This window comes from Physella acuta, unplaced genomic scaffold (assembly GCF_028476545.2).
Source record: "Physella acuta isolate Inbredline_101_S28 unplaced genomic scaffold, ASM2847654v3 ptg000608l, whole genome shotgun sequence".
Taxonomy (NCBI): Eukaryota; Metazoa; Mollusca; class Gastropoda; family Physidae; genus Physella; species Physella acuta.
Window position 1 is genome coordinate 633,447 of NW_026732127.1, and position 17,087 is coordinate 650,533.

The 17,087-nt window shown below is 41.4% G+C and overlaps 2 protein-coding genes across 3 annotated transcripts; both read left to right on the forward strand.

Annotated features, from left to right (window-relative positions):
• Nucleotides 1-52: 52 nt before the first annotated feature.
• LOC131947824 (uncharacterized) lies at nt 53-8,734 on the forward strand. Its single transcript, XM_059309161.1, has 3 exons — nt 53-111; nt 3,810-4,505; nt 7,597-8,734. The coding sequence occupies exons 2-3, from the start codon at nt 3,819-3,821 to the stop codon at nt 8,632-8,634; spliced, it is 1,725 nt and encodes a 574-aa protein (XP_059165144.1). The 5' UTR covers nt 53-111; nt 3,810-3,818; the 3' UTR covers nt 8,635-8,734.
• An 846-nt stretch (nt 8,735-9,580) lies between these two features.
• LOC131947845 (ras-related protein ced-10) lies at nt 9,581-16,895 on the forward strand. 2 transcript variants are annotated; one of them, XM_059309210.1, is made up of 8 exons: nt 9,581-10,018; nt 12,488-12,585; nt 13,090-13,161; nt 13,548-13,643; nt 13,752-13,773; nt 14,609-14,671; nt 15,354-15,455; nt 15,792-16,895. In XM_059309210.1, the coding sequence occupies exons 2-8, from the start codon at nt 12,524-12,526 to the stop codon at nt 15,966-15,968; spliced, it is 594 nt and encodes a 197-aa protein (XP_059165193.1). In that variant the 5' UTR covers nt 9,581-10,018; nt 12,488-12,523; the 3' UTR covers nt 15,969-16,895. The 2 variants fall into 2 exon arrangements, with proteins under 2 accessions (XP_059165193.1, XP_059165192.1); XM_059309209.1 differs by lacking the exon at nt 13,752-13,773 and having other exon boundaries at nt 9,583-10,018; nt 13,548-13,665.
• Nucleotides 16,896-17,087: the final 192 nt, after the last annotated feature.

A 17,087-nucleotide genomic window follows, 5' to 3' on the forward strand; every position in this document is an offset into this window, starting at 1 on the left:
TTAGCTCAAACACTGATGCTCTTAATTTAAATCAATCAAAGTAATTAACTGATATCCTATAAGCTAGCAGACTCTGGTCCCACTTCACTGTATGACTCGGTCCTGACAAAAGTAAGTCTTTCATTTTGTAATGGTTTTATTTAACAATGGTTAACGTAATTTTTTTTTTTTTTTTGTAAACAAATATTTGCTAAATTAAAGTATGAATACAATTTAAAATAACTACTTTGTTGTTAAATATTTTGAAAATATTCTTCAAAATGTACTAGAAAATTACTATGATATTGAGCAGAGTTTCTTCCAGGCATCTCTTCGAGCCCCCCCGAAAATTTTTTACCGCCCCCCCGAACGAAATGGAATTTATATAATTTATATAGAAAATATATACTTTTAACAGTGTCCGCCCCCCCGAAGAAAGTTTACCGCCCCCCCCCCCGAAGATTTCAAGTGCCCCCCCCCCGGAGAAAAAAGTCTGCAAGAAACACTGATATTGAGAAACTTAGCAGTGAAAAGTAACAGTACCTAATTTAAAAATGAAAGCGAATTAACTTCAAACAGAACCAAATTTTTCTCAATATCTGTCTGTCAGATGTACAACATTTCGAAATCTGCCGGCTTTAGCTCCAGGTCAGCCGGCCTTAGCTCAAGGTTAGCCGGCTTTAGCTAAAGGTCAGCCGGATTTAGCTCCAGGTCAGCCGGCTTTAGGCCAGATCAGCCGACATTAGCTGCAGGTCATCCGGCCTAAGCTCCAGATCAGCTGGATTTAGCTCCAGGTCAGTCGCTTTTAGCGCCAGGTCCGGCGACTTCAGCTCCAGGTCAGCCAGCTTTAGCTCAAGGTCAGCCGGCTTTAGGCACATTCAGCCGGTTTCAGCCAACCAGATTTAACTCCAGGCAACCGGCGACTATGTGGACGATAATGCTGTTAGCGGCCATGTTGCTATTCCTACAACTTTGATGTCAAACTTATCTGTATAATAGTTGTAAATCTTGTCTGTCTATAATTTGTCTAACTTATCTGTGTGAAATGTGTCAAACCTGTATGTGTGAAATCCTTGAACTCTAGAAACATGCTTTCTGATTAGTGATTTAATAATTAGAACGTGGTTAGTCGAGATTGTTTGGTCTAAAATAATAGGAGGAAGTGATGTTTTAAATGATGTGTTAGATTAGTAGTGATAACTTAACATTGGGGTTTCGTAATGACCTATTTAAACTGTGAGGTTTGTAATGACCTATTTAAAATATGGAGTTTTGTAATGACCTAGTTAAACAATGGAGTTTTGTAATGACCTAGTTAAACAATGGAGTTTTGTAATGACCTAGTATAAACAGTTGGGTTTTGCAATGATCCAGCTGAAAACATACAAAGACGCGTTCACTGCCATATTTTACCCCCCCCCCCCCCACCCACCCCCAACATACACACCAACTGAAGAATATCTATTCGGTCTAATTACATATATCTAATATATATCATGTGTGGTTGTAATAACCGATTTCTAAGATTCCAAAATGTTTATAGCATCAAATTTTATTGGAGGAGAGAGAAAGGCTGTTGTTAGAAATGTATCAAAGCTGTTGGTATTTTGAAATGTTATATAACTTACTTTATATTTGGTGGTAGAGGTCATATATTTGTGTGATATATGTAAACTACTGTAATATAATGTTAATTTCTGACCACAGCTGGTAAATATATCCCAAGACAGAGAACTCTCCAGAACGTCAGTTGAGAGTATACAAATCTAAAGACAAACGTACAAACCTGCAGACAAACGTACAAACCTGCAGACAAACGTACAAACCTGCAGACAAACGTACAAACCTGCAGACAAACGTACAAACCTGCAGACAAACGTACAAACCTGCAGACAAACGTACAAACCTGCAGACAAACGTACAAACCTGCAGACAAACGTACAAACCTACAGACAAACGTACAAACCTACAGACAAACGTACAAACCTACAGACAAACGTACAAGTAAGGATCAGCTATACCTCCTGTTTTTGTTGCCTGCACTTATTACTTTCTGTTTGTGACGTAGGAATGTCTCGTCAATCAATTGTGTTTATTATTGTGTTTATTATTGTGTTTATTATTGTGTTTATTATTGTGTTTATTATGGTGTTTATTGTTGTGTTTATTATTGTGTTTATTATTGTGTTTATTGCTGTGTTTATTATTATGTTTATTATTGTGATTATTATTGTGATTATTATTGTGTTTATTATTTTTATTACTGTGTTTATTATTGTGTTTTTATTGTGTTTATTATTGTGATTATTATTGCGATTATTATTGTGATTATTATTGTGTTTATTACTGTGTTTATTGTTGTGTTTATTACTGTGTTTATTATTGTGTTTATTATTGTGTTTATTATTGTGTTTATTATTGTGTTTATTATTGTGTTTATTATTGTGTTTGTTAGTATGTTTATTATTGTGTTTATTATTGTGTTTATTGGTTTAACAACGTATTCGTTAAATTAGCATTTTAATTTTTGTCATGTAATTTAATTGATAATCATTTTATTACATTTAAAACGTGGGACTGAAATCAGGACAATAACACTTATCTTCAAACCGTGTTTCTATCAAAGACAACAACTGACGTGTTTATATCAAAGACAACAACTGACATGTTTATATCAAAGACAACAACTGACGTGTTTATATCAAAGACAACAACTGACATGTTTATATCAAAGACAACAACTGACGTGTTTATATCAAAGACAACTGACGTGTTTATATCAAAGACAACAACTGACGTGTTTATATCAAAGACAACAACTGACATGTTTATATCAAAGACAACAACTGACGTGTTTATATCAAAGACAACAACTGACATGTTTATATCAAAGACAACAACTGACGTGTTTATATCAAAGACAACTGACGTGTTTATATCAAAGACAACAACTGACGTGTTTATATCAAAGACAACAACTGACATGTTTATATCAAAGACAACAACTGACGTGTTTATATCAAAGACAACAACTGACATGTTTATATCAAAGAAACAACTGACGTGTTTATATCAAAGACAACAATTGACATGTTTATATCAAAGACAACAACTGACATGTTTATATCAAAGACAACAACTGACGTGTTTATATCAAAGACAACTGACGTGTTTATATCAAAGACAACAACTGACGTGTTTATATCAAAGACAACAACTGACATGTTTATATCAAAGACAACAACTGACGTGTTTATATCAAAGACAACAACTGACATGTTTATATCAAAGAAACAACTGACGTGTTTATATCAAAGACAACAACTGACGTGTTTATATCAAAGACAACAACTGACGTGTTTATATCAAAAACAACAACTGATGTGTTTATATCAAAGACAACAACTGACGTGTTTATATCAAAGACAACAACTGACGTGTTTATATCAAAGACAACTGACGTGTTTATATCAAAGACAACAACTGACGTGTTTATATCAAAGACAACAACTGACGTGTTTATATCAAAGACAACAACTGACATGTTTATATCAAAGAAACAACTGACGTGTTTATATCAAAGACAACAACTGACATGTTTATATCAAAGACAACAACTGACGTGTTTATATCAAAGACAACAACTGACGTGTTTATATCAAAGACAACAACTGACATGTTTATATCAAAGACAACAACTGACGTGTTTATATCAAAGACAACAACTGACGTGTTTATATCAAAGACAACAACTGACGTGTTTATATCAAAGACAACAACTGACATGTTTATATCAAAGACAACAACTGACGTGCTCACTGTGGTTTCAGGTTTGGAAGATGAAAGAATTGCTGACGCTGCTGTTGTTGTCTGCAGCTGTGAGAGCTGAGTCCGGCTGCCAGTACACCGGCTGGACGCTCAGCTTCGACAAGGAGGGTGAGTCCAGGTGCTCCGGCTACAATCACGTGATCAGGGGGTTCTACAGGAGCAACCCCTCGGGGGGCCATGACGAGATAACCCTGTTGGAGAAGGCGATGTGCTGTAGCCCGTCTGGGTTCTGGTCACTCTTCGACACCCAGATCTTCTACGCTGACTGGTACCCGGTGCTAGACGGCCAGTACACCTGGGCTACCTGCCCCAATGGTTTCTTTTTGAACGGGATGTTCAGGAGCGCCGGCAACCCGGCAGGTCTACACGATATCGAATACGCCAGATGTTCCAAGCCCTCCAACCACCCGTATTACACCGGAGAGTGCTATGACCAGGACATCAAAATATGTTTTGACCACCAGAACCTGTGCCAGTGTAAAGATGAGTACTACGTCACGGGAATCTACAAGTCCGACTGCGACCAGCTGCACTGTCTAGAGAAGCTCAAGTGTTGTCGTATGGCTGACGGTAGAGATGTCCTGGACGGGGAGGCTAAGGTGAAAACTTTGGTAATGGATCTGAGCATGGCGGACATTGCAAATCTGGCCAACATGCTGGGTTATGGGTGGTGTGACAGTTGTCGTGCAACATGCTGGGTTATGGGTGGTGTGACAGTTGTCGTGCAACATGCTGGGTTATGGGTGGTGTGACAGTTGTCGTGCAACATGCTGGGTTATGGGTGGTGTGACAGTTGTCATCTGGCCAACATGCTGGGTTATGGGTGGTGTGACAGTTGTCATCTGGCCAACATGCTGGGTTATGGGTGGTGTGACAGTTGTCATCTGGCTAACATGCTGGGTTATGGGTGGTGTGACAGTTGTCATCTGGCCAACATGCTGGGTTATGGGTGGTGTGACAGTTGTCGTGCAACATGCTGGGTTATGGGTGGTGTGACAGTTGTCGTGCAACATGCTGGGTTATGGGTGGTGTGACAGTTGTCATCTGACCAACATGCTGGGTTATGGGTGGTGTGACAGTTGTCATCTGGCCAACATGCTGGGTTATGGGTGGTGTGACAGTTGTCATCTGGCCAACATGCTGGGTTATGGGTGGTGTGACAGTTGTCATCTGGCCAACATGCTGGGTTATGGGTGGTGTGACAGTTGTCATCTGGCCAACATGCTGGGTTATGGGTGGTGTGACAGTTGTCATCTGGCCAACATGCTGGGTTATGGGTGGTGTGACAGTTGTCGTGCAACATGCTGGGTTATGGGTGGTGTGACAGTTGTCGTGCAACATGCTGGGTTATGGGTGGTGTGACAGTTGTCATCTGGCCAACATGCTGGGTTATGGGTGGTGTGACAGTTGTCATCTGGCCAACATGCTGGGTTATGGGTGGTGTGACAGTTGTCATCTGGCTAACATGCTGGGTTATGGGTGGTGTGACAGTTGTCATCTGGCCAACATCCTGGGTTATGGGTGGTGTGACAGTTGTCGTGCAACATGCTGGGTTATGGGTGGTGTGACAGTTGTCATCTGGCCAACATGCTGGGTTATGGGTGGTGTGACAGTTGTCATCTGGCCAACATGCTGGGTTATGGGTGGTGTGACAGTTGTCATCTGGCCAACATGCTGGGTTATGGGTGGTGTGACAGTTGTCATCTGGCCAACATGCTGGGTTATGGGTGGTGTGACAGTTGTCATCTGGCCAACATGCTGGGTTATGGGTGGTGTGACAGTTGTCATCTGGCCAACATGCTGGGTTATGGGTGGTGTGACAGTTGTCGTGCAACATGCTGGGTTATGGGTGGTGTGACAGTTGTCGTGCAACATGCTGGGTTATGGGTGGTGTGACAGTTGTCGTGCAACATGCTGGGTTATGGGTGGTGTGACAGTTGTCGTGCAACATGCTGGGTTATGGGTGGTGTGACAGTTGTCATCTGGCCAACATGCTGGGTTATGGGTGGTGTGACAGTTGTCATCTGGCCAACATGCTGGGTTATGGGTGGTGTGACAGTTGTCGTGCAACATGCTGGGTTATGGGTGGTGTGACAGTTGTCGTGCAACATGCTGGGTTATGGGTGGTGTGACAGTTGTCGTGCAACATGCTGGGTTATGGGTGGTGTGACAGTTGTTATCTGGCCAACATGCTGGGTTATGGGTGGTGTGACAGTTATCATCTGGCCAACATGCTGGGTGATGGGTGGTGTGACAGTTGTCGTGCAACATGCTGGGTTATGGGTGGTGTGACAGTTGTCGTGCAACATGCTGGGTTATGGGTGGTGTGACAGTTGTCGTGCAACATGCTGGGTTATGGGTGGTGTGACAGTTGTCATCTGGCCAACATGCTGGGTTATGGGTGGTGTGACAGTTGTCATCTGGCCAACATGCTGGGTTATGGGTGGTGTGACAGTTGTCATCTGGCTAACATGCTGGGTTATGGGTGGTGTGACAGTTGTCATCTGGCCAACATGCTGGGTTATGGGTGGTGTGACAGTTGTCGTGCAACATGCTGGGTTATGGGTGGTGTGACAGTTGTCATCTGGCCAACATGCTGGGTTATGGGTGGTGTGACAGTTGTCATCTGGCCAACATGCTGGGTTATGGGTGGTGTGACAGTTGTCGTGCAACATGCTGGGTTATGGGTGGTGTGACAGTTGTCATCTGGCCAACATGCTGGGTTATGGGTGGTGTGACAGTTGTCATCTGGCCAACATGCTGGGTTATGGGTGGTGTGACAGTTGTCATCTGGCCAACATGCTGGGTTATGGGTGGTGTGACAGTTGTCGTGCAACATGCTGGGTTATGGGTGGTGTGACAGTTGTCGTGCAACATGCTGGGTTATGGGTGGTGTGACAGTTGTCGTACAACATGCTGGGTTATGGGTGGTGTGACAGTTGTCGTGAAACATGCTGGGTTATGGGTGGTGTGACAGTTGTCGTACAACATGCTGGGTTATGGGTGGTGTGACAGTTGTCGTGCAACGTTTGTTGGTGATGTGACCTACTTAGGTCTAGTAATGTTTTATTTTGACATTGTTATAATACCATATATGGTCGATGGTGCAACAACCGGGTTTTTTCCACTGTCTTACTAAGAGAGTCTAAGACTCAGAAATTTTCCATCAAGATCTGATTGATTGATTCAGACCAGATGACCACCCCAACCAATGGCCACATGAGTTGAGGGTAACCTCCCCTGTTGCCTAATTCTATAACTGGATCGCCCACAGGCGGCACGAGGCAGTCCATCTTGACCGGCAGTCCACCTTGACCAGGCCGTCCATTTTGTCCGGCAGTCCATTCTGACCATTTGAACGTGAGAGAACTTAAGTCCTGAGTGTGCTATGCATTCCTAAGTTGTTTAAGTGTTCTACTGTTATATTACTTGTCGCCAAGTGATTCTTGATGCTATAGCAGTGTTATGTGACCTGTGGCTATTTTTATAAAGAGTTAGAATCTGTGATAGTATTTTTTCTTACGCTTTGTAAGTTGGGTTTTGTTATTTTCTAAACTAAATATTTTATCTTGTTTAACCTTGTGTTCTGCCACAACTGTGTTCACTTATTAAAGGTTGTATGCAGATTGAATGAGTTGTTAACTTCAATAGTTTCACTAGTTTTCCCTAGACCTCGAAATCGAGCCCTAGTGAGTTGTTGAGTTAGTTTTCATTCAGTTAGGCTTTAGGTCATTTGCATATAACCCCAAGAAAGAATCCGGGGGCGTTCATCATCTATCTGGCTTGTAGATAGGTGTCCGTTACAGTGAAGATTGTAGACGTCAAGGGGACAAATGGGTGGCTGATACGGCCGGACCTTGTGACGGCTACAAGAGTGACCAAAGACTGGCCATGGACTACAAAGACTGGAGTTTTGGAATGATGGACATCAAATACGGTGAACCCATCATTGAGGAACTGATACCACAGTCCATAGACACCGGCACCTTCATCAACAACGACGCGTCGGAAGCCACCAAGACAATCACCCGCGCTGAGACCATCGTCCGCACGGTGACCCACACCACCACCAGTTCATGGAAGGACAGCAGCGAGCTAGACATGACGTTTGGCTACAACCCGCCACCTATCGGCGGAATGACCAGCAGCGTGGCTTACAAGTTCAACTACGAAACGTCTTCCACGACCCTGGACGAAACCAAGAACCAACAGAGTCAGACTTTCACCGTGAGCACATCTAAGACTTTAAAGCCTTACAGTGCCGTCAAGTGGGACCTGATACTATCTAAGACAAGAAGCACCGCCACCTACACCGCCACCATCATCACCAAGTTCAGCACGGAGCTACAAGGTTTCCTTCGATGGGGAGGCGGGGCAAGCGAGCCCGACACCAACTACCACTACAAGTACCGAGGCAGCGAAGACAGACCCACCTTCAACTACAGGTTCGGCAACTCTTCCATGCCGTTCTACACTGCCCTGAAGCGTGAGTGTAACACCAACTCCCTACCCTGGCTGTGGAATGATATGGCCACCGCCTACCCCGGGGCCAGAGATCTGATTGGCTACCTGAGTGATGAGAAGAGATACGTCTTCATCCTGACTGGCAAGTTTGAAGACGTGGTCGGCACCCAGGTGCAAGTACGCTGGGACGAGATACCCCTGCCACCCACGGGAACAGAACAGGAAGTTGCAAAAACTGGAACTTTTGTAGCAAGAGCTGGTCCCAAGGATAAGCCAGCTACATCAGTGCCAGCACCCAAGGTGGACATTCGAAAATCTCAGGTCAAGCTGGGGAGGTACAGGTCTAACTCCACCATGGTCTAGAACAGCTGTCATGGCAATACTAGGTCTAATTCATCTTATGTCTAGAACAGCTGTAATGGCAATGAAATATTCAGAATGAATAAAACCTAACCTGTACGTTTGAATTGTTTTGCTTCAATGTTTATCTCATAATTTAAACACCTTGTTGTGACTACAAGTCAGTAAACATTCCATTATACGGTAAAGGTCACCGGTCAGGACTCTAGAGTTCCTGGATGAACTTCAATTTTTTACCGCCCCCCCCCCCGAACGAAATGAAATTTATATAATTTATATAGAAAATATATATGCTTTTAACAGTGTCCGCCCCCCCGAAGAAAGTTTACCGCCCCCCCCCCCCCCCGAAGATTTCAAGTGCCCCCCCGGAGAAAAAAGTCTGGAAGAAACACTGTAAGGGATGAATTAGGTTTTAGATTTAGATTATCTATGTTATATGTTACTAACTCTAGCCAATGTAAAGAATAAAATATAATCACAATTTTCTTAGTATTTTGAAAAAATTGCTTTTTAAATCTATAGCAATCTTTAGTATGCGTTCATTGGGTGATAGTTCAAAGAATCAATGGGGGTTTTCTTTCAATTCGCTTAGTAAAAAACCGTTCAACGTTAAAAACAACAATCCTAAATGACGCCAGCTAACAATTGAATTCTTAAAAAGTTAAAAAGTATTTTTTATCATATCTGCTGTAGGACTTTTATTCAAAAATTCTCAAAGCTAGTGGCGGAAGCCCCCCCCCCCCCCCCCCCCCGAATTTTATTTTACGGCACTAAAAAAATACTTAGGAAAAAAAATGATCTACGTTGTTTATTCGTAGTCGAATTTCGTACCATATAATTAGCTGCCCCCCCCCCCCAGCGGCAGGATAGTTCACCCACCCCATGTATATACCAATAGACATGTTGACATGAGTAAGATTGTGTAGCGGTAGTGCTTTAAACCCAATTAAATTGTGTTACCGCCACTATGACGTCTGTCACCACTTAAGCTAAAAATAGCACAAGACGGCGTAAATGAATTCCCGGATTAAAGTTTCTTAGTCTGGAGTTAGTCGAAGTTGATTGGTCGTCAGGGATCTCTTGAACACACCAATACGACTTGTGTACGACACGGACATACACGGGTACACAGTTGTCTCTTACACAGTCAGTCTGCTACACACAGTCAGTCTGCTACACACGGTCTCTACCACACACAGTCTACTAGACAGAGTTTGTCTACTACACGGAGTTAGTCTACTAGACGGAATTTAATCTACTAGACAGAGTTTGTCTGCTATAGACTGTCAGAAGGCAATGTGCAATTAGATGACCGGTGCTGCTACTCAGAGATCAACATCCTTTTATTAGACACCAGTGGCTAGACAGAGCTACCTTCAACGGTCAGGTATGTTAATGAGTTGATTAGTACACACACATTAAGAAATGAGGCTTAAGACAGCGCATGATTAACTTACTTGACATTTTATTATAAGCGATACATATATAAAATATCATATTGATGTTTTAATAGTGTAAATTAGGCATGTATATATGCATAAAAATCTAAGCCTTAGTTTTGCTGTCTGACTTTATACAACTATCAAGTACTGATGAAACTGTACATAAGGCCAACTGTACACAAGGCCAACTGTACACTGGGCCAACTGTACACTGGGCCAACTGTACACTGGGCCAACTGTACACTGGGCCAACTGTACACTGGGCCAACTGTACACTGGGCCAACTGTACACTGGGCCAACTGTACACTGGGCCAACTGTACACTGGGCCAACTGTACACTGGGCCAACTGTACACTGGGCCAACTGTACCCTGGGCCAACTGTACCCTGGGCCAACTGTACACTGGGCCAACTGTACACTGGGCCAACTGTACACTGGGCCAACTGTACACTGGGCCAACTGTACACTGGGCCAACTGTACACTGGGCCAACTGTACACTGGGCCAACTGTACACAGGGCCAACTGTACACAGGGCCAACTGTACACTGGGCCAACTGTACACTGGGCCAACTGTACACTGGGCCAACTGTACACTGGGCCAACTGTACACTGGGCCAACTGTACACTGGGCCAACTGTACACTGGGCCAACTGTACACTGGGCCAACTGTACACTGGGCCAACTGTACACAAGGTCATCTGTACACACGGCCCATGTACACACGGCCAACTGTACACACGGCCCATGTACACACGGCCAACTGTACACACGGCCCATGTACACACGGCCAACTGTACACACGGCCCATGTACACACGGCCAACTGTACACACGTGCAGGCTGTACACACGTGTCAGCTGTACACGTAGATTTATAATTTACTTCTGTTTACTAAGTTGAGCTTAAAACTTTCTAAGAATTAAATTAACTCATCCAGTGTGTGTAAGCATGCCTGTATGTGTATGTGTGTTTGTATGAGTGTAGTATTCATGTGTGGGAATGTTTGTGTGTGAGAGAGTTCGTATCTGTATGTGTGTAGGAGTGGGTGTATGTGTGTGTTTGAGTTTGAGTTTGAGTACGTGTGTGAGGGAGTGTATGGCAGGGGCGGAACTACAGTGCCGCCAGACCCCGCAATGCGGGGGGGCCCACACCATTTAGGGGCCCATAGCCGACCATAATACATTTTTTATAGTTAAAGAAATAATTTTCTTGCATTTTTGACTTGACGGTAAAAGCTTTTGTATATAACAAACAGATCTACTACAGTAGTGATGTTATACAGTAGTTAACACATGGTGTTGCGTAACAACAAAAAAATATGCCTAAGCTGTAGTGTGAAAGATAGGCAATCGATCAAACCACTTCCATGACTTATTTCCCTTTTTTAGAAAGTCAAATATGTGTGTTTTTTAAGAAACTTTAAATAGATTTGCACTAAACAAATTAAAAAGCAATTACCTCTCTTAATTAATATTAAAAAAACATAATAAAGAATGACATTGAATAAAAAGAAAATGTATTAAAAACTAATAATATAAATAAAAAAAAACTTTAAAATAAACATAAGGTGAGAAACCATTACACATACAAAGCTTTCATGCTTCATATTCTTTTGAATGCAAAGTAGCAATGAAATTTTGTTAGACATTGAAATAGAGAATTTCAAACCAGACTAATAGCACTCACAAAAATTTAAAAAAAAAAAAAATAAAATAAAAAAAATAAAAAAAAAAAAGTAGATGTATCATGTTTTAATTGTAAAATATAAACTAAGAATTTTTTATATTTTCAAATTTCGAACAAGCTCGTATTGAGTATTCTATGTTCGTATTTTCCAATACTGTTAATATATATATATATATATATATATATATATATATATATATATATATATATATATATATATATATATATATATATATATATATATATATATATATATATATATAAATAACTATGGGGCCCAAAAGTTTTTTTTGCGGGGTGGCCCAATTTTTCTAGTTCCGCCACTGGTGTATGGCTGTATATATGTGTGAAATTGAGTGTAAGCCACATGTGTCTGTATGAGTGTTTGCATGTGTGGGTATGTGTCTGAGTGTGTGCATGTGTGTGTGTGTGCGTGTGAGTGTGTGAATGTGTGTGTGTGTGTGAGTCAGATCCGCAGGAAACAGGTTCTCACTCATCCGATGAAGATCAAATCCCCCAGTGAACAAATCAATTGTGTAGCAACCAGGGGGAGATACTCTCGATCATCTGATCTTTGAACTACACGGTGTTTAAATATAGCAACACACACATCGCACTCACGCGACACACATTTCAATAGGTTCATTACAAGACAGCTTTGATATGATTGTGGGGGTTTTTTCATGCAACCAAGAACATACTGGATAACATGACACTTTGTTCACAGAATTATATCAACACAGACCCGTCACAATATCAACACATGATGTCACAGAACGAAACACCGCTGCCCAGGTGTAAAAAATGTTTAGTGGTCGGTGACAGGTGAGTACACCACATCACCACATCACCACAACATCACAACATCACATCACCACAACACCACATCACCTCAACATCATCTCATCACCACAACATCACCACAACATAACCACATCACCACATCACCAAATCAACAAAACATCACCACATCACCACAACATTACAACACCACCACAACATCAAATCACATCACCACATCACCACATCACCACAACATCATCACATAACCACATCACCATAACATTACACACCACTGCATCATCACAACATCACATCACATTGCCACAACACACACACCACAACATCACATAGCCAAATCACCACAACATCACATCACCACAACATCACATCATCTCAACATCACATCACCACAACATCACATCATCTCAACATCACATCACCACATCACCACAACACCACAACATCACAAGACCACAGCATCACAACACCATAAATACAACAACACCTCCCCATGACAACACTATACGTCCTATCCCTATATTTCAGCGGTGTAGGCAAGTCTCCCTTACTCCACACTTACTTCACTGGCATGTTCCCCACAGAAACTGCACCGTTCCAGTAAGTCAAAGAATTGCTTATACGTTTGCATCATAATCTATTTCAGGAACACAAGCAACGTTTTCTACTCGTTACAATCATTTGTTGAACCTGATTCCTCGTTCACTCATTAAGGTCGAAACGTCTGAGCTACATTTCGACCAGTTTAACGAACCTATTTGTTTTGTTGTTTAAAAAACTATCAATGTTCTTTGAATGCATCAACAAGTTTTACTCTTAATTTCAAGATTTAAAACGAATTATTTTAAAATGTGGTCTACTATCACTGGTAAAATATGTCAACATATGATTAACTTTTAACGTTTAAACGGTGTTGATAAAATATGAAAGTTATGACATATTGTACAAGTAATAGTTACATAATTATGTTGATATATCGCTTGCAGGTTCCAGAAAACGCCATATGAGGTGAAGTTTCTAGAAAAACACATTTGTCTCGACCTATGGGATTCATCAGGGTGTGACGACTACGACCGTCTGAGGTTTCTGGAATATGAGGGGGTGGTAGGTTTAAGTAGGTTTCTGGAATATGAGGGGGTGGTAGGTTTAAGTAGGTTTCTGGAATATGAGGGGGTGGTAGGTTTAAGTAGATTTCTGGAATATGAGGGGGTGGTAGGTTTAAGTAGGTTTCTGGAATATGAGGGGGTGGTAGGTTTAAGTAGGTTTCTGGAATATGAGGGGGTGGTAGGTTTAAGTAGGTTTCTGGAATATGAGGGGGTGGTAGTTTTAAGTAGGTTTCTGGAATATGAGGGTGTGGTAGGTTTAAGTAGGTTTCTGGAATATGAGGGGGTGGTAGGTTTAAGTAGGTTTCTGGAATATGAGGGGGTGGTAGGTTTAAGTAGGTTTCTGGAATATGAGGGGGTGGTAGGTTTAAGTAGGTTTCTGGAATATGAGGGGGTGGTAGGTTTAAGTAGGTTTCTGGAATATGAGGGGGTGGTAGGTTTAAGTAGGTTTCTGGAATATGAGGGGGTGGTAGGTTTAAGTAGGTTTCTGGAATATGAGGGGGTGGTAGGTTTAAGTAGGTTTCTGGAATATGAGGGGGTGGTAGGTTCATGTTTAAGTAGGTTTCTGGGATATGAGGGGGTGGTAGGTTTAAGTAGGTTTCTGGAATATGAAGGGGTGGTAGGTACCTGACCAAACTAGTGTATTGTGGTGTATCTTATTTTAACTAGTAACCTGACCAAACTAGTGTATTGTGGTGTATCTTATTTTAACTAGTAACCTGACCAAACTAGTCTATTGTGGTGTATCTTATTTTAACTATCACTAAATCTGTTCATTAACGCTGTCCATTGGATTAGGATGTTGTCGTGATCTGTTTATTTGACTTATGATGTTAACGTGATCTGTCTATTTGACTTATGATGTTGTCGTGATCTATTTGATTAGGATGTTGGCGTGACCTATTTGACTTAGGATGTTATCAAGATCCTTCTATTTTATTTAGGATGTTGTTATAATCTGCTTCGCTATAAATAACAGAGACAGTGCCGACAACGTCAGGTCTAAGGTGAGTACATCGGCAGTCCTAGCACGTGCACAAACGACTCACGACACCACACATCACAAGACTCACCACACCACACATCACAGTACTCACGACACCACACATCACAGTACTCACGACACCACACATCACAGTACTCACGACACCACACATCACAGTACTCACGACACCACACATCACAGTACTCACGACACCACACATCACAGTACTCACGACACCACACATCACAGTACTCACGACACCACACATCATTGTACTCACGACACCACACCACACACAACACTGCACACATCCCCACACACCACACACATTAAGCACATCACAGTACTCACGACACCACACATCACAGCACAACACACAACATTGAACACCACCCTCACACACCACACACATTAAACACATCACAGTACTTACGACACCACTCACCCATCACCACACCACATCCCCACACACCACACACCTAAACTGGGGGTGGGGGACGGGGTGATAGGTGACAGATGATAGGGACAAGTTGACCAAACCACGCCCACTTTTGAATGACAAGTTGACCTAACCACGCCCACTTTTGACTGACAAGTTGACCTAAACCCGCCTACTTTTGACTAACAAGTTGACCAAACCACGCTTACATTTGAATTACAAGTTGACCAAACCACGCCCACTTTTGATTGACGTGTACTTCCAGTGGTTTCCTGAGGTCCGCTCACACGCTAGACACGCCCACGTCATACTGGTCGGCACCAAACTAGACCTTAGGCTGCAGGCTGACGTCATCAGTCTTGGACAGGTAGAGAGATTTTGTCAGGTGGTACTAGGTAGCTACAGGCTACATGCCTATGTTCATGCTCTATAAACTCCAGTAGCAATTGCTGCTAATTTTCCTGCTACGGTTAACCATCCTCTTAATGTCTTCAGTGGTAGCCCATCTATAGGCAACATAAACAACTCAGTATTTCATCGACGTTGGCCTTGTATAGCTAAAGCATTTTTTATTGCAAAAAATAAAAGCAGTTTTTAAAAAAAATTCATTGTCTTTAAAATTATTTTGTCAATGAATTAACAATTTTATAATTTAGAAAAAAGATCAATCCAAACGTCGATTAATGTATTTTTGTTATTTCAGTTTGTATCGAAGAAAGAAGGGAAATCACTCGCTAAAACAATTCGAGCTTTGAAATATTTCGAGTGCTCTGCCTTACACAACCTTGGTTTGAGGGAGGTGATCGAATACCTAGCCAAGGCGAGTTTACGACGGAGAAAAAAACAAATGAAATACCCGACACACTGTGCTGTTTTGTAGTCGAGTCTTATAGCATTGTGCACTATATACTCAAAGTTTGTAGCAAACGGAGACTTAAGACAAGTAGTTTCATCATAGCAAGCAGAACTATGAATGTACTCTAAGTCTAACCTGAAAAAAATCCCCACAAAGACTAATTCCTTACACCACAAACCACACTGACATAAACAACCACATTAGCATAAAAAACACTGTCACACCAACAACCACATTAGCATTAAAAAAATACAACACTGTCACACCAACAACCACATTAGCATTAAAAAAATACAACACTGTCACACCAACAACCACATTAGCATTAAAAAAATACAACACTGTCACACCAACAACCACATTAGCATTAAAAAAATACAACACTGTCATACCAACAACCACATTAGCATTAAAAAAATACAACACTGTCATACCAACAACCACAGTTGTACCAACAACAACATTCACATTAGCAACGAGTCATACAACCACAGCAACAACCACAGTCACAACAAAAGTCAAAGTCACAAACGAAAGTAAAAGCAAATCAAGTCAGAAATGAACATACTCGAGATATGTTAATATTTTTGTTTTATTTTACGCTATATGTTCCCCATACAGGTAGCAAACAATTATGTCTCATATACCTTGTACAAAGAAAGTATTGTAATTATGCATAAGTCTATCAACGTTTAATAAAATCTAGGTGTGTGTGTATGTGAGGGAGAGAGATAGAATATCGGAATGTTTGTGTATTTGTTCGTTTTTTTATAAAATAATTTGTAAAACACTCTAGTCCAATAAAACAATGTCACATGTGTAATACAAGACACTACTCCAGTGCATGACACATTGAGAGTAGACTATAATATTATAAACAGATGCTGTTGTTTTATTGTATATATAATCAGCCAACTTTTGCTGTTGTTTACTCATGCTTCAGAAATAAAACTTTGTAAATAACGTGTAAGAATATCTTTACTCTGTTTTCTTCTCCAACAAGAAAAGTGTCAGAACTCTCTTTAATTCAGGCGAGATGTCACAGCGAGTTAGTTGTATAAAAAGGAAGTGTTTTTTTTCTTCTTTCTACATGAACCACAGCGAGTTTGCAAATCCACCTTGTTTCTGTAGGTATCACTTCAC